The following is a 27,351-nucleotide window of genomic DNA, read 5'->3' as shown; positions in this document are numbered from 1 at the left end:
GCGTATGCTCTGCCGTGTCCAAGTCGCAATCACAATGGTGGCACTCTGCCGTCGGCTCGGCTCTGATCCGGTGCAGGAACTCACCGAAGCAACCATGCCCAGTGAGCACCTGCGTGAGCCGGAAAGTGAGGCGTCCTCTGTCACGATTCACCCAATCCACAAGGACCGGGCGAATCGCCTCGACGGTCCTACGACCGGCCGAAGGATCAGCCAGCCGCCTGGACCATGACTCCAGCACGGACCGCCGAGATTGGGCCCTCCGCGCTCTGACCACACTGTGGCTGGGACGCGCCACGCCCCGGGCGCGAAGGTCAGCCCGCCACTGATAGTCAGCGGCGAGCGCCTCCGCTTCCAGAGCCCAAGGCGGCGTCCCAGCCAGTACACACGCCGCCTCAAAGGAGATGGTGCGATAACCACGGATGACCCTGACCGCGATGGTGCGTTGCGGCCGTTGCAGCAGCTTCGCCACCCCCGCGGCCAGGGACTGGCCCCACACAGGCGCCCCGTATAGGGCCATTGATCGCACCACCCCCGTATAGAGACGGCGCGTCACCTGGTCAGGCCCCCCGACGTTGGGCAGAAGCCGGCTTAACGCGCCGGCCACCCCCAACAAACGAGGGACCAGGTGCTGAAAATGAGCACGGAAGGTCCAACGACTGTCCAGAATGAGGCCGAGGTACTTCAACTGCACCCCGACCCCAATCCGGACGCCTCCAACCACGATATGGGCATCGACAGGTGGCACTCTCCGGGGCCTGTGGAACCACATGGCCTCGGATTTACTGAGTGCCACGTCGAGGCCCAATCTCCTGATTTTGCCGACGACATGCGCCACCCCAGCGGTAGCAAGACGGCAGACTCAGCAAAACTCCCCCCCCGGGCCACGACCAACGTGTCGTCTGCGTAACAGATTACGCTTAGGCCCGGGAGGAGGGCACCCCTCAGTACCCAGTCATACCCGATATTCCACAAAAGGGGGCCGAGCACCGACCCCTGTGGAACACCGCGCACGACCGGGAACCGGTGCACGATCCCACCGTGTCCGGTACACGTGACCGATCTGTCCTCCAAGTAGGAACCCACCAGCCGGCGAAGGTAGGGGGGCACTCCGTGCCGTTCCAGCGCCCCCCCTATCACGGACCAGGGCAGGGTGTTAAACGCATTGGCGATGTCGAGAGACACCGCCAAAGCCACCCCACCCCTGGAGACGGCCTCCTCCGAGAGGGCCCGCACGCGAAGGATCGCGTCTACCGTTGAGCGGCCCTCTCGGAAGCCATACTGCTCCGCCGACAGATCGGGTCCCACCCTGACCAGATGCTGGATGATGCGGGCCGCCAGAATGCGTTCCAGCAGCTTGCCCACCTCATCCAGCAACACGATGGGACGGTACCCGGCGGCAGTATCCGCCGGGCGCCCCTCCTTTCTCAACAGCACGAGTCTGCCCGTCCTCCACGATGAAGGAAACCGTCCCGACTCGAGGCAGGAGTTGTAAAGCCTCAAGAGTCGGTCCCCTAGGGCACCAAGAGCCAAGGCCCAAACCCGGCCATGCACGCCGTCCGGGCCGGGTGCAGTGTCTTTCGCGCACATTTTGCGCACGGCCACACGGAGCTCCGCCCCCGTTATGTGGGGCACCTCAGCAGGGACTTCGCCGTCGTATTCCGGCGGCGCGTCCATAGCGGGAGCGAAAAATCCCTCCCGCTCCTGCGGGAACAGCGCCGAGACGATGTCCCGCAGCTGCTGAGGCTGGAGACGCTCCGTGATCGGGGGGGCCCATGGGCGCATTTTTTTGCGCACCATATGATAGGGCCGCCCCCACGGATCCTCATCCAGCGTCTCCAAGAGACCCTCCATGTGTTGGTTCTTGGCTCTTCTGATGGCCAGCTGCAATGCCCTCTGCGCGACGCGAAATGCGCCGTGCAGCCGGGCCTCTGCCGCCGCGAATGCAACCGGATCGTTGCGCCGCGGCAGGCGGCGGCGGCGATGCCTGGCGCACTCGCGCCTCGCCCGAACGCACTCCACGCGGAGTTGCGCAATTTCGGGCGACCACCAGTACGCCTGGCGATTAGGGAGTCTAGGGCCGATCCGGGGCATCGACGCATCACAGATGCGACGCATCGTGTCCCGGAACCACCCCGCCTCTCCCTCGACCTCGACCGGGTGTGGACGCATGGGCGCCCACGCCGCCACCGTAGAGGCTTCCATCAGGAGCGCCTTATTCAGGCGCTTCAGTGCCCACTTGGGGAATGACCGGGATGCACCACGGGGGTGGTCCCCGTGGACGTCCGCGACTGCGGAGCGGGCGGAGAGATCAAACCGAATATATCGGTGATCTGACAGCGTCTCCGCCCCCTCCAAAACTCTCCAGTCGCGGATACGGCGTGCGATGGCCGGGCTTGCGAACGTAACGTCCACAATAGACTCGCCCTGCCACCGCACGCACGTCGCAACCGAACCTCTATTCAACAAACAGAGGCCGGCCGCGTGCGCCCACCTCTCCATTAGCCTACCACGAGCGTCCGAGCGGGGGGAGCCCCATGCGACAGACTTCGCATTGAGGTCCCCCGCGAGAATCACTGGACGAGGAGCGAGGCGGCGAGCAATCGCCCCGATCCCGCCCAGGAAATGCCCGAACTCGACGGTAGGCCTATTCGGAGAGAAGTACGCCCCGATCACGACGGTCCCTTCCAGCTGCACCGCGACGAACCCTTGACCCCTGGTCACCATCGCCAGGGGGGGGATCGCCGCGTCTCTTCTTATGACTATGGCCGCCAGGCCGCCGTCGTCCCCAAACCAACAATCATTTGCTGGGGGAACGAAGTACGGCTCGGCGACCACAGCCATATCTATGGACCACTCCGCCATGCTCTGAGACAGCATGTCCTGAGCTCTGGCGGAGTGGTTTAGGTTTCCTTGGAGGAAGCGATAGGTGCGGTCCATTACTGTTGGACCACATCCATCGCCCCCTCCCCTTCACCGCTGCCCCCGCCCTCCGGCACCGGCGCCGCATCGGGGATTACAGCGTTGGCCAGTGCTCCTCTGGCCAACCTTCTCTTTTGTCGGCGCTTTGATTTTCGGCGCCGGTTGCGTTCGGTATTATCACCGGACGGGAAGCACGCCTTGCCTCCCGCCCGGTGGTTTGCCCTGCGCCCGGCCGCAGCGCACAGAGCGCAGTGCGGGGCGGCTGTGCAGGACGCCGCTTTATGGCCCGGCTGGCCGCAGCGGAAACACAGACCGCTGCGGTCAACCGAGCTAGTGCACCTAGCGAGGCCGTGCCCGGTGCTAAAACATCGGAGACATAGCCAGGCACGTGGTTCTTGGAGACGCACGTGGGCCGCTATCCAGCCCACGCGCAGTCTCCCCGGGTCCCCCGTCGATCTTCCCGGCGGAGGAGTGGCCAAGGAAGTGGCTGCCTCCACAGGGCAGCGCGCCCACACCGACCTGGCTCCAGAGTACCCTGAGCGAAGTTCGCCCACGGTCACGCTCTCCAGGGCACATCCACCTTGGGCGGCTATCGCGGCTGCCACCTCCTCCTTGGTAGCACAGTCGTCCAGGCCGGTGATTCTAATCTCGGCCATCCTCACCGGCCTGTGCACGCGCACCTCATCCTCCGGCAGTGCCACGCGGAGCGTCGCCACTAGTTTGTCCGCGATGCCAGAACTATCGGCACCGGGACACTCCAGCAGCTTCGCTCCATTGGCTGTGTGCCGGAAGCGGAGGCCCTCCTCTGCCCCGATTTCATCCAAACTTACGGCCGCGCGCGCCCGGGCCATCACCTCATTATAGGTGAGGCCCTTTTCGGCGGCGGCCGGCAGCAACGTCACTACGACGGCAGCCGACCGCGCTGCGCGCGGCCTCTTCTTTTTGCCATTCTTCTTCCTGGCTGCCAGTGCTCGATTCTCACGAGGAGCAGCTACGGCCGCCAGCTCTGTGCTTCGTGCTGCAGCGGTCGGCGCTCGACCCCCTCTGGGAGCTGCCAGAGCCGCTGTCTGCTGCCTTGCTTTCTTGCCCCGCTTCACCACTTCCGTCCAGCCCTCGTCCATGCTTGACGGGGGAGCAGGAAGGGGACGGGGTTGGGATTTTGGGGCAGGATTCTGGGCACCCGTACCCTTGTTGTTTTGGTCCCGGCCTCTACGCCGTGCCAACCTCGCGGATGGAGTGGGGATAGAGGTCGGCCGGGCGGCCTGGCTCCGCGGGGTGGCTGCGGCTGTTGGCGCCGGGATGCAGTCTCCGGAACCAATCGAGGAACGGAGCATCTCCTCGAGGCCGGCAAAGTGCTTGCCGACCTCAACCGCCACCGCCCGCGAGATACAGGCCACCATTTCCTCTCTGCTTGGGAGGGAGTCCACCTCTACCATCCCAGCAGCCGTGTTGTGTGGCCCGCGAGCCTGCAACCCCGCAGCACGCGAGGGCGAAAGAGGCGGCGGTAGCGCCGGCCACTCATCCACCATCCTCGCCAGTGGCGAACGGATGTCTTCAGCCCGCGCTGGCGCAGGGCTTAGCCTTCCTCTCCGTGTAGACGCAGGGGCGGCCGATATCCGCGGAGGCGGCGCAGGCCTTAACTCGACCCTACGTGGAGGGCGAGGGAGCGCGGGGCTAGGCGCTAGCGGGACAGGGGCCACAGGATTGGGCTCTGGCATTTGCGCCGTCACACTCACAGCGGAACGCAATTGCACGTCAATATCCATCGCCCCCGCGGGGGGGCCAGAGCGTGCCAGCGGCGGCCTCGGCAACAGGGGAGTCCCTCCCCGCAAGGCCGGGGTATCTCCCGAGATGCGACTCTCTCTGGAGTCACAATGAGCGACAAGATCTTTGCTCTCCACCTCTCGGCTCTCTACCAAGTCATAAAGCTTGGACATGGTGGGGATCAGCCTTGTTCTCACCATAGCGGCTGCCTCCCGGAGCCGTTTCCGGTAGCTGCTGCCTGGCTCGGCGCCCTTGGCAGCCACAGTCGACAGCAGCTTGCCCAAGTTGACCAGTGCAAGGTCGAGGTCCCGGAACGTCTCGTCCCCGCTAGCCAGGGACGCGGCCGACGTCGACATCGACTCCACGGACGTCGCTGGTGACACAGCGCCCCTCCTCCTCACTGGTACCCACTGGGGAGCGGGCATCGCGTCTTCCGACGTAGCAGGCCCCGGAACCACCGGAGTCACCTCCTCGATGGCCATCGTCTTTTCCGGCACCTCAGTGCCGGAGGATGACGCGCAGCTGTCATCGGAAATTGGTAGTGCCGTCTTTCTTCTCCCCCTCTTTTTCCCCGCCGATGGTTTGGTGGGACTGATTATACCCGAGTCGCTGGCGAGCGCAGAGCGCATCGAGCCGGCGATCGGGGAACACCTCGGTTCGACGGGAATTCCGCTGCCCGTCGCACAGCCCCCTTCATCCTGACAATTGTTGCCCCCCCCAGAGTACGTGGGGCAGCGTGCTTCCACTGAGGTGGAAGCACGGAGGGATTCTCCGCCCGACTCGCGGGCGGTACCCTCCTGGGGTACAAACTTTTTACAATGTGCCATCATATATTGCCTTTTTATTAACCAGGGGTTTGGTCCCCTGGGATCTATGACACCCTCGGGACTGGAAACCCTCCAGCCATACATCCCATCGCCGGGTGTCGAGCTTGGGATTAGGGCATTTTTGAAGAGGTTTGCATCCTCGCGGCTTCGACCAGTAAAGGCAGAAGCCCCCGTTCCCCATGACTGGGGTTTACGGTTTGGCCGACGGTGGCCGAAGCCTGTCCATCGCCCACAACGCGGTGCGGAGCCACGCCGGCGAACCGGTACCTCCCATATCTGGAAGGCCTTCCCCTGTAGCCGAAGCCGGGGACATGGCAACCCGCAGCCGGAAGACACCAAAGTGCCGCTGGCTCACCAGGCTCCCGAGAACCAACCCCTCATCCCCAGAATGGAACTCTTTGTCAGTGCAAAGGGCGTGGGGAGAAGGTCCCTCGCTCCCTCTCAAGGCATCCCCCGCAGAACGCGAAGGCGGCCGAGGAGAGCTGGGCGCAGTTCTCTTAGTCGCGGCGTCCCACACAGATTCCTCTGCACGCGATTTTAGGGACGCACGCTTAAGCCCCACCGCCACGACAAGGCGGAACTACATTCGGTGGGGATTCTATGATGTAGCATGTTTTATAAAATCGAATTACAAATACAGTCAAAATCTGTTATAACGACATCGAAGGGACTGCTCATATTCAGTCGTAAAAACCGATAGTCGTAACAACCGGTGATGCTTAATGTGTATCGTGCAAGTACAAACAAATCAATAGGGAATTATTGGAAAAATATATTTATTCAACTATGTACATTTTGTTTATTACACATAAGTACAATGCATATTATTTTTCTGTGAGCATAAAATCTGTAATTTTGGACTGTTTGGAACACTTCTTTTGCTCATAGATATTTTGTAATTCACGTTGGATTTTAATCAACGTATCGTCATCGCTCTTTCCAAATGGTTGAAATTGTAGTGTCATACACCATATTCCTTTGCTGTCTTTGTTTGAAATTCCTCTCTCTAGCTTGGATATAATACGCGATTATTCTTCAATATTAATTTGTTTTCTTTTGTTTTGCGACATTTTGAAAGTTTCACGAATAACTCCACAAAGTTTTGGTGCATCTTGTGTATAGATAAGTAACAAACTAACTGAAGAGATATGAAGAAGCGGGCTTTGACTCTACCGCATGCACGTGTTTTGTTTCTAAGAATTAGAAAAGACCGTACACTAAACGAAATCCTATTGTTTTCTTTCCTGATTTTAATAGCCATTGCAGAAAAATGTGGATACCTATTCAAATTGTTTACAACACAGCTGAGCCAGTCGTTCTAACAGATCTAATTCTCCGAAATATTAGTTAAATGTGGTCGTTTTATGAGGTATGTCGTTATTAGCAATGTCGTATATAGCAATGTTTTTAATAAGGCGGTCATATGGCATTCAGCCGGGACCTTTGTTCTAGGTTATTATAACCGGTATGTTGTTCTAAACGATGTCGCAGTAAACGGTTTTGACTGTATATAATTATAATTCAATAGCTAACTTAATTAGTAAATTTTGGCATTTTTTTAAAGTTGGCAACACGTTGTAGCTTGCGATAAATAAACTTTGACGCGTCTGAGTCATCGGTTGCACAATAAGCATAACATTATTGATTCAGCGCGGTCATTCAATTTAGAGTTCAATGATTTTTAATGTTTTAAAAATTGACGATTCTGAACGACGTAACTAAGTAAAATAGGAGCCTTGTAGCGTTGAATCTTTAAGACTACCAATTTATGTATGTAAATTAATTGTTTGATATAACACCTGAATGCAACACTTTGGTGTTGCATCTATATTTTATTGACTATATTTTCGACGTTACAAATACTTCACACAGTTTTCATGGTCACAGACGACTGACTAATTTTATTTTTGATGCGGTTCTAGCATGAACAGTATCTTGAAGTCTTTCAATACACTCAACTCGGTGCTCAATTTAAAATTAATTCCGTATTTTATATTACCGTTGTAAAAACCACGATAAGGTAATAACATTTTGATAAAATAATAATTATAGTATGTGAGTATTATTATAAATTTAATTCCTACCTACCATTAGGCTAGTCTAGAAACAATTCGCAAATAAAGATAATTATAGTGATGTGGATGATATAGTGCTTTAAAAATTAAATTTTCGTTGCAATTTTCTTTTGTTTATTTTATTTAACTGCAAAATTTGTTATACAAAATTTGAGTAACATTTATTTTTCTTTCAGTTCTTCCTGTGAACTGTTACAAAAGTGACTTTAAAATTCAGTACTGTGATGAAAAAGTGAACTAAACGTGTCTATTAATTGTGCCAAATATTTAAAAAAAAACGTTGAGCGATACTACGTTTCCCGGTTTAGACTTTGTCGTGCAAGAAATAAGGACGAGATTCTCACGGAGGCTTGCGGCGTGGAGCGCGGCATTAATGGCTACGAATGGGCACCAATTTATCTAAATTGAACAAGACCAGAGTCTCCGGTGTCAGTCATGTTAGTATTCTTTGTTTACATATTTACGTGAACCGCACGTTAATGCTAATGAAATATGTGTATTCCTAAGCAAACTCCTGTACCAAAATCGGAAGAGGGAATTGAGAATTGAGGCTATAAAACTAAAGGCAGCTAAATCCAATTCTGTCAAACATTCAGGTAAACTACAAAAATCGGCCCTAAACACGTCATTACGGATCCTCCTGATCCATCAAAGTACTGCTCTTGCTAAGGTCAGTGTTAGCCACACTCCCGGTTTGAGAAACTGAAATAGCTTTGTTCGTATAGCTACGATATTCTTTATTTTAAAGCAGATTTATAAAGAATGAGAATTTTACTAATAATCTGAATTTTAAATGATAAAACTGCGTTTATATTTGAGTACAGAGTAAAAATAAAATTTTTAACTGAATTTGCTAGAGATTTAGCTGCATTTGTTATAACATGAAAATACTAAAGCGGGTCCAACTAACTAAACAAGATGGCGCCATAGTTAATCCATTTTACTACATTTTAAGACGTTTAGCTGCCTTCGATTTTATAGGCCTCAATTGTAATGATGAAAATCTGTGTAGAAATCTAGTATGGTTTATTCTTTTGTCGTGTTCGATTGTTTCTGGAAACATCTCGAAACATTTGAAGTACTGGTATAGTCTGGTCAGTACGAGTATTATAGATAAATGAAGATTGTATTCCGTGTGGTAAGTAGTGTAGTTTAGACATTAAACGTTTGACTGTAGCATTATGTTCGTAACACTGCCGTGAAGCAGTAATGCGTTTCGGTTTGAAGGGTGGGGCAGCCGTTGTAACTATACTTGAGACCTTAGAACTTATATCTCAATTTGGGTGGCGCATTAACGTCGTAGATGTCTATGAGCTCCAGTAACCAATTAACACCAGGTGGGCTGTGAGCACGTCCACACATCTAAGCAATAACAAATAAAAAAAACTCCAAAAATTAATTGACTTAACTTTTACGCTATCGAAAACGTTAAAAACTCGCACTAAGCACACAGGACTTATTTTTACTTCTCTCTTGACTCTAGATTATTTTATTTATCAGCACTATTATCCATAGGTTTTGATGAATCTTGTCTTATAGGTTATATACACATATACGAACTCCTTAGTATTTGAGAGACGACTAATGTGAGTGATAAATTAATGAACACTTGAAAATATTCGCCGCACAAACAACGCTGATTTAGAGGCGCATTCGGTTTCATAACTCACTTTTATGGTTTTTATGTAGGCATCTGAAAAGCGGATATTCGTGCAATAAATTGTTTATTTATATCTTGTTAGGGATTTGTTAGATGCAACATATGTTTCGGTATTTTTGGATCGGGCAATAATTACGTTTGCGAATTATATGGATTATTACGACGGCACTGATTGTGAGAAGGTTTATTGTTTTTTTATTTTTTATTGAGAATCTGTGGAACTTTTTGGCGGGAACGTGAAGAGATAATATTATTAACTGTTTCATTTTGTTTAAGCAATTTTTTTTTTAAAACTGGCAATAATCTCTCTATCACGGCGCCCCGCTCCTAAACGTTTGATATCACACAAGCAATCAGAATTAGCACTGACACAACGTAATCATTCATCACTACAGATCATGCAATTTGCGAAATTGGAACGTCACTGCTCGCATCGCACGAGGGGATCATATATCACGCACATAATAATATAATCCATCACTATCAATATGGCGCGCGACCTGTCATCGATATCACGATTATCATTCGATTATAATGCTATGAACTTCTCACTATACGAATTGTGACGTAAATGAAAAAAAAAAAGTTTTAAATTTAGAATAGAGTATACTTTTTTTATTGTTCATCAATTTATGATCAAAACAAATGCAAATAGACGCAAAAATACCTTTTTCCCGCCTAATCGTTGCTAACTTAAGGGAATATTCCAATTTCGCGAGGACCGGTAGATGTGCTCAGGAGCTCAATTTCAGAGAAATGCTAACTATTGAATGCTTAAAAAAAACATAGACATGCCTCTCTCATTGATTTATGGCGCTCGTTATTTTAACTATTTTTAGTAGCTTCACCCGTATCTTTCTATTATATCTATGTATCGGAGTTTTTTAATGTAATTTTCAGCTAAAATTATGCACACGTATCAAGAACTGATGACACTACCTTTTTTTTTAATTTGGCCACGACAAAATACCAGATTGCTATTTAAGCGTCTTTTTTTAAAGTTCTGAAACGGTATTCACATATTGATTTAAAAGTTAAGTTTTATTAATGGTCGTACGACCTCTTGTGAGTCCACACGGGTAGGTACCACCACCCCGCCTATTTCTGCCGTGAAGCAGTAATAACTTTCCGGTTTGAAGGGCGGAGCAGACGTTGTAACTATACTGAGACCCTAGAACTCATATATCAAGATGGGTGGCGAATTTACATTGTAGATGTCTATGGGCTCCAGTAACCTCTTAACACCAGGTGAGCTGTGAGCTCGTCCACTCATCTAAGCAATAAAAAAAAAAGTTCACAAGCCACCAAACGTTCCAAATGAGTCGACTATTATCAAAGCCGGCAATGTGACTTTTGGACAATTATTGGTAAATCAGAAAAACGAATTATTGACTTTGTATTTCATTGGCAGTCACAAAACTCTTCTGAACGACATCTTAGATAAATAACAGGTTAAGTATTAACCTTTATTTAATACAGGTTTTGAACCGTATTCTTTGAAGGAGACGATTATATTCAAATCAATCTGTATTGACATATCAATAACATTTTTTTATCCAAATGCACAGATTGCCACCTTTGATAATAGACGACTCAAATATTCTCTCACAAGATTATTAGATCCCAACAAGAATGTATTTAGTTAACCTATAAACGACAACCGACCAAATGCTTATTGATGCAAAGGACAAAACAAACATTCCGCTAAGTGGTCACAAACAAGGAGAAGAAAGGCTTCAACCGATTATGTTAGTACATAACAAACAAATGGTAACGGGGTAACGCATCGATCTCTGCAACCACTAACATTAAAGATTATCTAAGCTAATACAGTCAACGAAGCAATTCTTTTTAGACTTCATCTTGGGCTTCATTTTAAAATACGATGACACAAAAACAGACATACATACATCTATATATTAATACGTGAAGCAAAAACTTTGTACCCATTTTTACGAAAATTGCGCAGACGGAGGAATATGAAATTTCTGACACTTATAGAGAATATAGAGAAGTGCACAATGGTAATATTTTTTTAAATAATGCATAAAAGATACATTAAATCAATAAAGAAAACATTACACACACTACCATGTATTTGACACACACACGCATGCATACTATTTGTTTAAAGAATTTTAAATGAATGAAAATGTTTGAGAATTAAACTCGAACCTCTTGGAATAGCAATTTTTTTTTTTTGTTCATATCTTTTTGCTTTACCATAAGTTCAAGTATGGTATGTTGAACGTATGATAGTGCAGTGATGCCAGGGCTTTCATGGAGAGCTTCATTTTTTTCCCCTACCTATTCGCTGGTAGCCTAAGGGGCTATCCCAGCCACGCCCGGACGGGTACTTGAGCTCACGGGCTCAACCTGCGATAATTTGCTAACACTAGCCCTAGCAAGAGCAGAATCTACCACCGGATCGGAATCGCGACCCATTGAGAAGATCCGGCGAGAATTTCAGTGGGCTGAAGTTCAGTTATAAGTCACTGCACTACTCGTACTACTCAAATCGATTTCAAAAGTTTTCGTCGGTTCATGAGGTCATAATGTTGAAGTTGGAATGTTTTTGTGCGTCAGTTTCGGGTTGCGTAACGTGTTTGTTGGTTCGAAGTTTGAAATTCAATTGTTCGAATTCAGAATGGTAGTTATTTTAAATTTTAGGAGATTATGTCTCTTTTAGAGCTTTGATAGTTCCACAAAGTATTATGATAAAAGTTGAAGACTGTTATTTGAAGTCATCATGGCGTAAAGGATGGGTACCCTATATATTCGTATCGAGCGATTTTTCTGGTGTTTAAATCCAAGCAGGTAAACACATAACAGAGAACGGAGAACAGAGGTTATTCACCCAAGCAATCAATATAACATACAGAGTAATATTTCATTTTTAGTTTCCCTTCTGACTGAACCTTTGCTCGCCCACCTGTCCTGGTGAAGTAATCCTTCAATAAAAAAATAAAAAAAAACGTTTTTAGCTTCAAAAATGGTAATTTCGATATTATGTATAATGCTAATCTACCGTTTCCACTGTGTAAAAAATTTAAGGATCACCTTTTGTTCGATGTATTGAAAAGTATGGTAGGCAGCGGCTTGGATGGTAGGCAGCGGCTTGGCTCTGCCTCTGGCATTACTGACGTCCATGAGCGATGGTGACTACTTACCATCAGGTGGGCCGTATGCTCGTCTGCCTACAAAGGCAATAAAAAAAAAAGTATCGGTAAATTTAAAATGCTAATTGATTTCTCAACTAAAATACGCAATCGTGGTAAAAATCCCTTAAATGCTTGTGTTTACAACTTACCCACATAATAGCCACGAAAGTTTAATACAAATCGCAACTACGGTATTGCAAATGTCGTGCTGCGGATAAGTACGCTTGCATTTAAACAAGAAATAATCCCTTTGTTATGTACAATAATAAAAAAACACTAAACTGTCACCGAAATACGTACGTCACGTCTAATTGGTAATACGGAGCGGGAGCGGCGAGATCAAAGCGTGACGCGTCTAATAAAACGTCACGCACTATCACGGCTGTCTGATGTACGAATATTTTTTTTATCTAATACTAGCTGACCCGGCAGACTTTGTAGTGCCTCAATCGACAAATAATAAACCTAAGCTTTTGTATAAAATATACTTAAAACAAACAAAAGGAATCCGTCCGACGGGGGACACATCAAAGGGACAACAAAATTGTCATTTTTATTTAATTCCGAGCATTTTCATATTTATACATATCTACCTTTTAAACCTTCTCTGGACTTCCACAAATAATTCAAGGCCAAAATTAGCCAAATCGGTTCAGCCGTTCTCGAGTTTTAGCGAGACTAACGAACAGCAATTCATTTTTATATATACAGATAATACGCACCTGAAATACGACCCGATGATTTTAACGTTAAAGGAATAATGTCGCCTAATCAAAATCAAACGTGCAGTTTACAAATTTGTATTGTAGAGGGCATATTATCAAACCACGTGGGTAGGTACCACCACTCTGCCAATCCTGAGTGCTTAGTGCAAGCTTTTTATTGTTCTTGATAGCGTAAAAGTTAACTTAAATATGTATGGAGTTGGATTTGCTTGCCTACGTTTGCCGCTAGGGGCGCTATTCCAACTCTATACAAATTTGAGTTAACTTTCACGCTATCGAGAACGTTAAAAAACTCACACTAAGCACACTGAATATTCAGATTATTAAGAGCTTTAATGTAATTGGAAAAATGTAACCAAAATAAAAAATTCAAACGCAACTATAAAAATCTTTTCGAATCAGCGAATACGCGAATGTATATCAACAGCATCAAATGAAAAATACTCTTAAACCCTAAACAAAATAAAAGCCAAAATCGCGTGTATACAATGTTTGAATTAACGTTGTCCATTCCACCAATGCATCATACATGATTCCCCGCCTGCAAATAACATAAAGGGTACTTTTAGCTTGGCCATGGCAAATATTGATGTAGAGACTTTGATTAATTGTCTGCTTACAAATCAGGTATTGATTTAATGCATAAGTTAAATAAAACGATCGCTTGATGACATTGTAGATATTACAAATAGTTGCTTCGAGAATTGCAGTATGAAAAGTTTTGATACATATTAAAATAAATAAACCAACTCAAACTCTGCAGGTGCTGTAACCGTTAATCCCGGATTTTAATAAGATTCCGAATCCCTTAAGGATTTGAAAAGTTTCCACAGAAATAAAGCTGTAGACGTGCTTAAAAATTGATTTCCCACTACGCCTATGAATGTGGATGATGGACAAAGCTCACATTGTACTGACATTTTCTATGGTTCACTTTTATTACTCAAACATCTCTGCCAATTTTACAATGAACTCTATTGACGAATACAAATCAATGTTATTAATATTGAAATGATGTAGTCCCCATCCCTTAGATTTATTACTCTGCAAAAATGCTACTAAACCTCCTCATAACTACTATATGTGACGCATAGAATTGAGTGGAACAGATTTCCTGAACATTAGGTAAATTCACAAAGTTTTAATCCATAAGTGCTATGTATCAAAATATATAATTAGTATTTGATACTAGAATGCGCAATAGTAGTATTACCAAAGTCTCATCCTTTTAATGATTCCGACAAATTAAATCACTTTATTTCAAATGAATGTTTGAGTTGAATGGAATCAGAAGGCGACAACAAAATTTTGCTTCGCTCCCCACTTGTTCAATGTTACGGTCGCCATAATTAAATAAAGCATAAGCAGAACCGACAGTGACAATCCCCACACTTGGCGCTATGACAATACCGTTACACAAAAATCGTAGCGTCCCCATAGTTCCAGCAGAAAGTGTCTCGGAAAAATCCAATAAGAATGCCCATTGTCCTTAAAGCCCGAATGGACTTTTCGCCGATTCCTGTGTCCGATAAATGCATTTTTTTTATTTAATTCAGCAAATCCACCCCTTGTTTTTATGGTTTGGTGCTTTATGGTCCAAAATAGGAAGGTTGGCGAGTAATAAGATTGATCATGCATTGTAGATTGTTTATGTGAATTTGTTTTCTATGGAGTTCTTGGCGTCTAAAGCATAATAGTCTTAAAAGGTACTAAATTGTCTATTTATTAAATTAGGAATCAAATTATCAATGAGAATAGAGAAACGCTATATGTTTACTGAAAACTGTTATTCTTGAAACCCAATTTCGTTGACTCGTACCGTCCAAGTTGAGTTATAATTTAAGGCATTTAAAATTTTAATCCACAAATAGATCACAATAGTTTCGTTCATCATTTATAACTTAAACCATCCTGTCACTCGGGGGTAGTGGAAATCAATACCCGACAACTGTCGGTTTCAAATGTTTGCCTCGAAAATTATTGAATAATTCCGGTGGGAACCAATTTATTTTGCTTCCCGAATATTAATTGTCAAACTAACTTTGTTTGGGATTATTGGGGCATCAGTTTCAGGGGATGTTCGAGAAATTCGGCTACCTGTCGGTGATTTTTGACCGGTCAAAATTATCCAGAAACATTTTGTGAAGATATTTAGAGAGATTGTTTGTTTCGATACGCAAAGAAATTATTTATTTATAATTTTTTATATTTTATGTTATGCTAGAGTTATTTTGGGTTTCAGTCTTAGAGATTTAAATAAAAATTAAAAAGAACCTAATACCGACAGTCAGCGAATATGTCAATGGCAGAAACAGTTTGAAATTGGCATTTCGTATATAGCGATAAATTGGAAAAAAGCTTGCTTTTTGCAGATTGTTTTTGATGGTCAAACAGCATACTGCTACATACAATCGGTCGTAAAACTATGACGGTTTAAAAAGTCTCAGCAGGTCTACTACCTATTGTGTTTGTTTGGATTATGCTATCAGGAATACAAATTGAAGATACCGCTAACAAATTGTCTGTAGTGTGAGTTCGCGTGGCATCATTTACATTATACTGCAAGGGAAGATTTTTGGTAGAAAAAGGAAGAAGTTTCGCAGGAGCAATCAGTAAAATTGCTAACGCTGATGTTCTGTGAATGATGGAGACGGACGCAGCAATCATTCACATAATACACATAACTGTTTTTGCTGACCATAAAATTAATATAAATGGTAAAATTAGAGACCTTGTAATCGGTGTTAACATCAATCCGCGAAATTTTAGAGCGTAAAGAACCGATTTTCTAATGCAACTGAGATAACTAAGCATCGGCACGTCTGGTGACTTTCACATTCTCGCAGCTCTAGACTCAGATTCCAGTTCAACACCAGTTTGGCCTTGAATCATTTCAAGGCTTCTTATCCAAATTCCCTTTAGGATAAAATTAGGGATAAAAATCCTACCGTCCTACACTAATAATTACCTCAAACAACGTAAAAACTGAATCAAACGATTCAAAAAATATATTATACTACTAAAATGAGAGCGCTTAATCCACAACAGAAATTGTCTCCGATCGGGGTCTCGTTAAAAACATTCACTGGACCGTGATACTCGCCGAATGCTCAGCCCGGCTTGTTTGAGCAACTACCAAACTTTGGACTAAGTATCGATAGCAACAACGTATAATTAAATATATAGTTTGCTTGACTGCTTTGTAACCAGTATCGCTTAGTATTTTCTTTAAGAATCTTGATATTCTTTGTTTGGTGGATAAATTCACTATTCGAATATATTTTTTATTGCTTAGGCAGGTGAACGAGCTCACAGTGCACCTGATGTTAAGTGGTTACTGGAGCCCATAGACATCTACAACGTAAATGCGCCACCCACCTTGAGATATAAGTTCCAAGGTCTCAAGTATAGTTACAACGGCTGCCCCACCCTTCAAACCGAAACGCATTACTGCTTTACGGCAGAAATAAGCAGGGTGGTGGTACCTACCCGTGCGGACTCACAAGAGGTCCTACCACCAGTATTTGTATTAAATGAATCCGTCTATCAATTGCACGATCCTTTAATCGATAAATAATCCAAACTCAAAGCGTTCAATAGCCCTAACTACGATCATATTGAGACGACCTCATGTATGAGGTGGCGTTAACGTTGTAGCATCTATGGGATTAATTGACCGAAGCACATCACGTGACCCGTGAGCTTCTGCACTTCGAATATTTTTCTTAAAGCAATACACGTTTATCCTCGCGGAATGCTTGGGCCTTATTTGGGCAACCGAACTTAAGATTATGTACCGAATGCAAAAACATCTGTATTTTTTTTAAAACAATAACATTGTAATAAAACGTGTTAGTGTATATAATGTAATGCTTTTTCTATCTTTAAGGAATGAACCACTAGATACTAAATGCAAGATAATGTCCATCAGAAAAAATGCCTTTGTGAAAAAAGTATACTCTTTACTTGCAAAAGTTACGGTTTGTGTAATCTCGCTTTTATTAATATATTTCATTGTTTTTGGCCTTTCGTATACCTACTGTACATTCTTCGGCGTCATCGAGGACTAAAATGTTTTTCATCGACATTTCAACATTATTTATCTATCGTCTTATTTTCTATACCAATATTGAGAAAAAAAAAAAACTATAAAGTATCAACTTCAAATAGAAAACTTCCTGTAAAATATATTTTAATTTCTCACCAATAACTTATTTCCTTTCGTTTCTACCAAGAGCACTTATAAATGTTGCAGACAGCAAGCAGGTCATGCGTCGATTCCTGTTGCTAAATCTTTTGTACTGATCGTAAATAAGGCACGTTGAATACTCACAAAAGTAGATAGCATCGTCCCACTTATACCTGCTGGGAAGCTATCACCCGTTTTTGCTGGATAACTAGACTGGCGAAACGAGCGGCTATATTTACGCGGTAATCAAGTGATCTATTAGCTCGTACACCTAATTAAGATCTTAAAAACACACCCCAACAGGCATTACATACCTCTCGGGATCTTACTTACTAAAATCCTCCAAAAAAATAAACCATAAACCTAAAATTAATGAATTAACACGAAAACTGCATTATTCGAATGCAACATGTTTATTTGCGAACCGTACTCCAGGGATTAGGACCCTCAGTACTAGCTGCGGATTCTTAGTAAATAGTGTTCCCAATGTTTCCATCCCCTTTTCCTCTTAAAACTGTTGGGATTCCCGACTCAAGAGGCTTAAGTACGGGCGCGAGTATTATGTTTGTTTGGCTGTTAAGAAATAATCAAACATGTCTTGCTTGTAGCTTCTTGGTAGTTTCAGCTTCCAGTTTTATGTAAGCCTATTAAATTAAGTTTCAACTTTAACTTTTTGTTTGAGTTTCACACAACTGGATAAAATCTATACACATTAACATTTAATTTAAACAGAAAAAAGAATACACTCTTCAATCCAGGTGGATTTTGGATGTGAACATAACTTGCATAAGGTCTGTTGTGTTGAAAGTCATCAGAGGCTGTCTTTTAAATAACAATGTAAATAATATATATTTAAAAAAAACTAGGAAATAAAAACTTAAGCTGCAAATAGAAACTAACAAAAAAACCATCAGCAAATAAATCGAAAATCAAAAAAGGAAATTAAAGTTATATACGTTGTAGAATATCATAGTTTTGGATTAAACTGTAACATGTGCAGTTTTACCAATGTAATAATTTTTTTCATTCACTTCTATGATAATGAATTCTAAGTCTATCATCATGAATAATTGTATTCTATTGAAGAGTTCAAAACTTGTATATCAAGCTGATTTAATCATTAGGATAACAAAAGAAGTTTCTGAATTTGCACTAGCAGACTGAACGAATTTTGCTTCACTTGCTTTGTTTATTTTTAACTATTATTTTTCACAAAGCATGTCGGTAGAAAAAGGTCCCCCGTAACTGTACCAACAGTTAGGAATATTTAATTTTATCCAATCTAGTGTTATGTGATAACCAAAGCTCATAGACATTAAAACGTATATTACCATCACCTTGGGAGAAGAGGAAGAGGTCTGAAGTGCGGTGCCGATTTCTATGACTGCTTTGCGGTAGGATAGGATAGGAAGATTAGGTAGGAAGACGGAAAATAATGAACTGGTATTTATTGGTGTTACTTTGAAAAGGCTGAAGACTTAACTATACGCGTAATCTTTACCTGTCACCTAGCGCTCTATTACAAAGATACTCTAGTTTAAAAGTGCAAAATTAGATCCAACCGTTTTTCCAATGGATCAATTCATACACATCTCCTCGAAATTTACATAGTAATATGTTCGAATAGGATTATTACTGAAGGCCCCTCGTCGCTAGTCGGAGTTCAAATTCCTCGTTAATTAGACTTTAGTAGATTCGATCAATGGTCAAAGCCGGCGTGCGGTCTGCCTGCCCCGTCGAGCCAATAAATTCTGATGTGACTACTTATGCGTTTATATTTTACGGGATTATGACGTGAAGATATAAGAACGTGCATTTGGCAGGTTTTTTATGGTAAAATTTACTAACAGTAAATTCATTTTACTCAACAAGAATTTATTGTTGTTTTCCATTTTATTTCGTTGATGATTGCACGAACTCCCAGTGCATCCGGTGTAAAAATGGTTATCGGAGTATATAGACATCACAACGAAAATCTCGCCATCCACCTTTAGACGTGAGAAAAAGCCTCAATTGTATTGTATAACGGCTGTCCCGGTCTTTCGTCTTCATCGCTGTGAATTTCGCAATTTAAAGGGGGAAGAGGTCGACCGCAGAAGACATGGAAGGAGTGTGTGAATGGCGATATGAGAGAGGGGGGAGTGAGTGTTGAGATAACGGCTGATGGAAGAGAATGGAATAGGAAAATTCGCTGTGGCGACCCCATCTAGTGGGATAAGGAAGAGACAAAGAAGAAGAACGGCTGTCCCGCTCTTTGAGTCGGAACGCATTACTGCTTCACGGCAGCAGTAGCCAGAATCGTGGTACCTGAATGCCTCTTCAATACGCTTTGCCACCGCTCATTTGATTGACAATCGCATTATTCGGGTATATTACTTAGAAATCGCTGTCGTCCATTCTCCAGTGGCTCTCTTGATCATCTTCACAACATCAACGGGACGAAATCGGGTGGTGGTGGCGGCTAATCTAGACTGACACCATACAGCCAATGCTTCTACAAACGATCCCACCTAAGTCTTGGATTTCGACAAAGTTGGACAGTTTTTGTATATTTTACTACTTGATTATTTAACGTTTCATATTATTTGCGAAATTAAACCCTAAAAGTGGTTTGGATTATAACTCGCGGAACCCGAAGAAAATATTAAATAAGGACAAATTCCATCCCGATGTCGAAATCAAGCTTGTATCTATCTAATAATTATTTATTGAATCAAAATAAGTAGCCGGCCACCCTGCATATGTACAAACGTAATTATTGATTGAATTATTTGTAAGAATAATCCTGCATGGGGATTCTGAACCCTAACTTGAACTATGCATTGTTGGCAGCGCGAGATGACTCATTTTTTGGGGTTGCTTAGTTTTGCTGATGACGTCATAGACATATTGAACGGACATGCGAATGAATTAATGGATTAAGGTTTAAATATATAATAGAATATTGAGTTTTCTAGATAAAGGTAGGCAGCGGCTTGGCTCTGCCCCTGGCATTGCTGAAGTCCATGGGCGACGGTAACCACTCACCATCAGGTGGGCCGTATGCTCGTCTGCCTACAAGGGCAATAAAAAAAAAATATATATATATTGCTATGGGTTGATTTATGGATTATTCATTGATTATAACCAACATTAGATCCAAAACTTACGATATGCACATCTATATTCCAAAATTTATAATGGAGATCAAATAAACGATCGTTTTTGAGACTATTTTGAAACATAGCTTTATGAAAGCTACTAATCGTCGGGTAGTGAGAAATAAAATGTTTTGAAAATAGCGATTTGCTTTAGCGCATTCATCGTCATCATCATAGTCGATTACTCTTGGCAGAGCAGTCGTGGTCATGTAGAATTCTTGTTTAGTAAGGCCTTGACAGATGTTTTCCATAATTTGCGAACTGAGGCTTGGCACACGCACTCGTTAAGTGGGGTTTTAGTAAAGTCTTTCATCTGATCAGTCCAGTATTACCCACTGAGTTTATCGCCTTATCTTCTCAGTGGGTCGCGATTCCGATTCGGTTGTAGATTCAGCGAAGCACTTCTCTTGCTATTTTTTTTAATTGCACATGAGTAGACGAGCTCACAGCCCACCTGGTGTTAAATGGTTACTGGAACCCATAGACATCTACAACGTAAATGCGCCACCCACCTTGAGATATGAGTTGTAATCAAAACGCATTACTGCTTCACGGCAAAAATAGGCGGGGTTGTGGTACTTACCCATGCGGACTCACAAGAGGTCCTACCACCAGTAAAATCTATCTGCTAGAATCTATGTTAGCAATTTTGTCAGGTGGAGGCCGTGAGCTAACCTACGGTTCGGCGCGTAATTGGAATAGCCCCTTAGGCTACCAACAATTAGATAGGAAAAAGGCATAAAAATAATTGTTCCATGCAATCTTCAATTACTGAACTATATATTACGAAAACCAATTTAATGTTCCACTAGATATTATTATGTAGATTTGTTGCTTTAGAATGCGAAGTAATAAATAAAAAGCATGCTGATCATCTGCAACAAACAATTGCATTGCTTTAATATTAATAATAATGGGTGAAGAATATTTCAACATATGATTCAAATATCACTCACGGTCAAAAGAAAATACAATGTTTAAACATTGTTTAACGCTCTTTAAGAATGCATTAGTAAAATGTATTTATCTATATTTTAAAATTGTCTTTCACTGTAAGCAAAGAATTCATATGTATGTATATAGCTCTTCGTAGCTATGTACAAAAGTGTACCTAACCCTAAACTAATGCTGATATCAACAGTATTTTTTTATCTGACTCCAAAAGGATGTTCTTAATTCGAATCATGTGTCTTCTCCTAAATCAATATTTTATTATGAAAGTAAATTAAAAAATTGAAAAGCTTAGCTAAAACAATATTTACGTCATCAGTTCTTCGTGCGTAAAGTGGCTCCCTTTACTTAATTTGGCGGTAAAAGAGTTGGCACGTGCCGGTCACGTGCTGACGTTTGGACCAATGGGGGCGCATTGTGTTGTGACGTCATCGGGTGGGAACATTCGTTATTTTGAATAAAATTAATCTTTCTCTTCAATCGAATGCATTATTAATGTACTGTGCTTGGTAATTATTTATGTTTTTGTTAGGATAATGTTGTAAGCTTACAATACTTTCTGCATTGTAGTTTTTTAATGTTTGTTGCAATACGTATAGTATTAGGCTTATGCTTTCTTAAGCGAATACATATTTGAAAAATATAAATGCGTACCTATTAATTAATTAAAATTTGCTTGTTGAAATGCTTGTTTAAATAAGCAAAAACTTCAGTTATTTGGGTTGAGTACGAGTTTGTATACCTACATCGGTTTCTCACTTTGCCCCTGCTCGCCTTGATAGACAAGACATTATAGAATTCTCAATTATCTTAAAGTCACTATGTACTCTTAAAAATGTAACGAAGAATATTTTGCCGCACAAATACGAAGGAGGGTAATACCAAACCAAATTGCAGGTTTGCAATTTTCTGTAGCACCATTATAGAAATTAAGCATTTCTTTACAACCAATTGAGGATATGTACTTCTACGCCAGACGGACCATTAGAAAAAAAAGAAATACCGAAGGCTCTTACAAACTAAGATCTCTTCATTTCTGCTAATTAAGTAGTAGACCGACTTTTATAGTTATCCGACCTTTATCCCAAGATGCGTCTTTTACTTATTTTTTGCCATTTGTTAAATGTGACACAGAAATGTGGGTAGAAAATAGATGAAATGCCCAGATGTCACTTTTTAGCTCTAGCTTAAGGACCTTTTAGAAAATAGATAGAATAGATCTAGACTAGAAGAAGAGAGTATATAATTATGTATGTACTATAATAGTATATAAACAAAGTTGATTTTAATATATATTTATGTTGTCCAATCGAAACTTTGTAAAAACATTGTCATGTAATCTAAATAACATGCAGAACAATCTTAAACCACCGAAATAATGAACTTATAAGATGGATAACGGAAACCTTAAATAGCTTTGAGCTTTACTTGAGCTCAGTGTTATTTTTTTTTTTTTTTTTTTTTTTTATTGCCCTTGTTGGCAGACGAGCATACGGCCCACCTGATGGTGAGTGGTTACCGTCGCCCATGGACTTCAGCAATGCCAGGGGCAGAGCCAAGCCGCTGCCTACCGCTTAATACTCTCCACAAGCCTCGTTTGAAGAAGGACATGTCATAGCGCTCGGGAAACACCGTGGAGGGGAGCTCATTCCATAGCCGGATGGTACGTGGCAAAAAAGACCTCTGGAAACGCACTGTGGATGACCGCAGTGGCTCCAGGTAGTATGGATGAACTCTACTCCGGTGGCGGGCGGTGCGATGGTAAAAACGAGATGCCGGTATCATCTCGAACAATTCCTCAGAGCACTCCCCATGGAACATACGGTACAAAATACAGAGGGAACCGAAGTCCCTCCGCAGACCCAGAGGTTCCAAACGATCCGTGAGACCGGGATTATCGACAATCCGAACGGCCCTCCTCTGTATGGAGTCAAATGGAAGAAGCTGGTATTTGGGAGCCCCGGCCCAGAGATGGGAGCAGTACTCCACGCGAGGCCGGACTTGTGCTTTATAAAGCAAAAGCCTTTGTCCAGGCGTGAAGTACCGCTTCGCTCTGTTGAGGACTCCCAGCATTTTGGACGCCAACTTGGCTTTGCCCTCCAAATGACTCCGAAACTGGACATCGCTCGAAATGTCGACCCCAAGTATCCCAATACTCTCAGAAAGTTGCAGGGATACTCCTTGGAATTGCGGCGCCATGACAAAGGGGTCCTTCTTCGCAGTGAACGCGCAAACTTGTGTCTTTATCGGGTTGAATTGAACCAAGTTCAATTCACCCCATTTGGAGACTCGCCCCAGAGAGTTCTCCACTTCAGACACAAGTTTTGATCGTCTCTCTTGCACCACGCTCCGAGAGAGACTCTGATGGCCGATATATCGCGCATCCCCCGTGCTGTCATCCGCATAGCAATGCATGCCATCAATAGACAGCATGTCATTGATATACAGGATGAAAAGCGTGGGGGAGAGCACCGAACCTTGTGGAACGCCAGCGTTAATGGTCATGGTATCAGAACAGTCACCGTCTACAACGACCGTGATGCTCCGCCCATCCAAAAAGCCAGCGATCCACTTGCAGAGACCCTCGGGGATTCCGTAAGATGGTAGCTTCGACAGAAGTGCCCTATGCCAGACCCTGTCGAAGGCCTTCGCGATATCAAGGCTCACAGCAAGAGCCTCGCCCTTGCTCTCCAAGGCTTCAGCCCACCTGTGAGTAAGGTATACAAGAAGATCGCCAGCTGAGCGACCGTGACGGAAACCGTACTGTCGGTCACTGATCAGCTGGCGATCCTCCAGATACTTCAGGAGTTGTATATTAATTATTCGCTCCATCACCTTGGAAAGCAAGGAAGTTATCGCGATAGGCCTATAGCTCGATGGGTCCGACCGGTCACCCTTCTTGGGGATAGGGTGGACGTGGGCAGTCTTCCATGAAGACGGAACCCTGTTAGTGCAATAAGAGAGGCGATACAAACGCGTTAGCGCAGGCGTCAGCTCAGGGGCGCACGTTTTCAGAACCACTGCAGGGATGCCGTCTGGCCCGCTCGACTTATGGACGTCCAGGAGTCGGAGTTCCCGCCTGACTGCACACTGTGTAAAGCAGATCTCCGGCAGGGAACTATCACACCGGAGGATGTTCGGTGGTGTGGCACCCCCGTCGTCCACAGTCGAGTTCGAGGCGAAGAGTTTGACCAGAAGGTCAGCCTTCTCTTTCGCACTATGGGCCAGACTGTCATCGGACTTGCGTAGTGGTGGGAGACTAGACCTGCAAAAGTTACCTTCTGCAGCTTTGGCGAGCGACCAGAAAGCACGGCTCCCAGAGGGATAGCTCTTCAGTCGCTCGCCAATTCTAGCAACGTGCTCCGATTTCGCCCTGGCAATAACCTTCTTGTAGGAGGAATTTTCTTATGCGGCTTAATAATATCCTTGCTTTTTTTTGTTTTTTTTTTAAATTATTACTTTTCTTTCAAATCAATCGCAAAATAAACAGCGTAATCAACAAACACACCGTTTTAAAGCATATTGATCAAATATTTGTTAATGTTGTTTGTTTGTGTTCTCTCGCCCCTTGTCGAACGCCCTTTCGAAGGGTTTATTTTAATACCTAACTCGTAAGTAAACCCAATACCTAACTACAGGGAAGCTGTCAATAAGGGATGTTTGACGACGAATTAAGAAGGGCAAGGGAACGTCTTAGGGGGTTACGACTGACTTTTAGATAAAAAAACCTAAGGTCATCCATTTTTTGTGCAGTTTTTTCAAAGCTCTCATCTTGCTAAAGCATCAACCGAGTAACATCAATCTGAGCAATTAGACAGACTTGAGGAGGATATTGGAAAAATAAAATATAGATTGCCTCCAATGATAACGTATGACGAGGAAGCAGATACACCATCTCTACGCGTTAATTGTCAGTCAGTCACCTAGAATCCTTTAAGCCGAAAGTTCGTGATTTACAAAAAAAAGTTCTGAAATATCAAAGTCAATCGAGCTTCAGACGTTGATCGATCGTCGCTGTTATGAATAACAGAGGAGAATCTATTTTGACGTATGAAAAGGACTGCTTTTCATTTGAAGCTTTTTAATAATATAGTTAGTTATAAAAGGAAAGTCGACTTTATAGTGTTTAACAGTTAGCTTGTTTTTCTTCAGAGGTTTTCCTGTTTGGTGATGTGAATTGATTTTCGAATAATGTATTTGATTTATGTTAGTATGATTTTAAAAGACGATTTTCATTATAAAAATGTATTTGGTTCAATAGTTAATGATTATGCGATTGTATATTAAACAGTCGTCGTGGCCTAACGGATGAGACGTCCGGTGCATTCGTATTGAGCAATGCACCGGTGTTCAAATCTCAGGCGGGTACCAATTTTTCTAATGAAGTACGTACTCAACAAATGTTCACGATTGACTTCCACGGTGAAGGAATAACATCGTGTAATAAAAATGAAACCCGCTAAATTATAATTTGCGTAATTACTGGTGGTAGGACCTTTTGTGAGTCCGCGCGAGTGGGTACCACCACCCTGCCTATTTCTGCCGTGAAGCAGTAATGCGTTTCGGTTTGAAGGGCGGGGCAACCGTTGTAACTATACTGAGACCTTAGAACTTATATCTCAAGGTGGGTGGCACATTTACGTTGTAGATGTCTATGGGCTCCAGTAACCACCTAACACCAGGTGGGCTGTGAGCTCGTCCACCCATATAAGCAATAAAAGAAATAAAAAAGAGTAAAAAAATATTCGCTTTGAATACAGAAAGGGATACGTAAATGTTCTAAGCAATTGAATATTCTCTTAACTCATATTCAGAACTTAATAAGCACTTAACGAGGGCATGCGCTCGCGAATTATGGAGAGCAGTTGTCAAGACTTAAACAAGGATTGAACATGACATAGCCCACTGAGTTTCTCGCCGGATCTTCTCAGTGGGTCGCGTTTCCGATCCGGTGGTAGATTCTGCGAAGCAATGCTCTTGTTAGGGTCAGTGTTAGCATCACTCCGGTTTGAGCTCACCTACTAGTTAAGGTTACGCTGTAATAGCCTCTCAAGGCTATCAGCTTAGGTAGGAAAAAAAAAACAACTTGTTGGAAGTTGCATTAGAAGTCTCACTTCAAAAACATGACCACGACTGATCTGCCAAGAGTAATCGACAATGATGTTATGTTGCAGCAAACGAAAACGAGACTCATTGTTTTTTATTGAGATTAAAAATTCAAGCCTCCACAGACGGTGCAAAATAGTCCGTTTGAAGAAAGACCTCAGTGTAATAAGTAATTGGCATAAAAGTAAACACGACACCAAACGTGAGATATGACGTAAGCTGTCACTTGTTTGACACAACCTATATCGTTATTCTCTTAACGTCAAACGTATCTCCACAAAGTTTTATCATTTTACCTCGCACTACCCGTATTACATCACTTATTCACGAGCTAGAAGCTTTACACAAATATTTACCCCACTCAAGGGTATGTCACTTACCCCAAGTGTCACTGTCAAGTTGACAGCTGACAATTAGACAGCCGCTTGTCGATGAGCATTTATAACGTAGGTTTGATCGAAATAAATTTGTAAAAGTTATTTTTGATTCTATAATAAAGTTATCTATCTGTAAACATTTAATTCGAAATGGACAAGAAATCTTTATTGAACTTCTTTCATACGTGATGAGTTTGCTGTCTTATTCCTTGTTAGAATGGTATCATTCTTTTATGATGGGATGTTTTCATGTGCCTCTGCTGTGAGAACACAATTAACAATTCTGTTTAGGATTATTTTATTCGTAACAAATTTTTTTTCGGTTTTTTATACGAGGTTTGTTATCAACTAAACTTTTCAGGACCAATAGTGGAAATAGAATTTGTTGACGTCACCTCTGAGAATATGATGTATTTTTTTTTAATGGCACCTTCCGATTATTTCATAGCCGCATTGA

The 27,351-nt window shown here is 43.4% G+C and overlaps 1 protein-coding gene across 8 annotated transcripts in view; it reads left to right on the top strand.

Moving 5' to 3' along the window:
* The window catches only part of LOC101740438 (uncharacterized), a 495,801-nt gene that overhangs the window by 252,396 nt on the left and 216,054 nt on the right, over positions 1-27,351 (top strand). The window contains exons 1-2 of one of the 8 annotated variants that reach the window (XM_062670722.1): positions 4,024-7,565; positions 7,762-8,022. The exons of 6 other annotated variants lie outside the window; for them this stretch is intronic. In XM_062670722.1, coding sequence (XP_062526706.1) covers positions 7,969-8,022 — 54 coding nt within the window. In that variant the 5' untranslated portion in view covers positions 4,024-7,565; positions 7,762-7,968. Of the gene's footprint in view, positions 1-4,023; positions 7,566-7,761; positions 8,023-27,351 lie in introns of those variants that run through there. One more of the 8 variants, XM_012693584.4, reaches the window with a different exon arrangement.

This window comes from Bombyx mori, chromosome 10 (genome assembly GCF_030269925.1).
Source record: "Bombyx mori chromosome 10, ASM3026992v2".
Classification (NCBI taxonomy): Eukaryota; Metazoa; Arthropoda; class Insecta; order Lepidoptera; family Bombycidae; genus Bombyx; species Bombyx mori.
The sequence above is the reverse complement of the archived record's forward strand: the minus strand, read 5'-3'. Positions and strand labels throughout refer to the sequence as shown.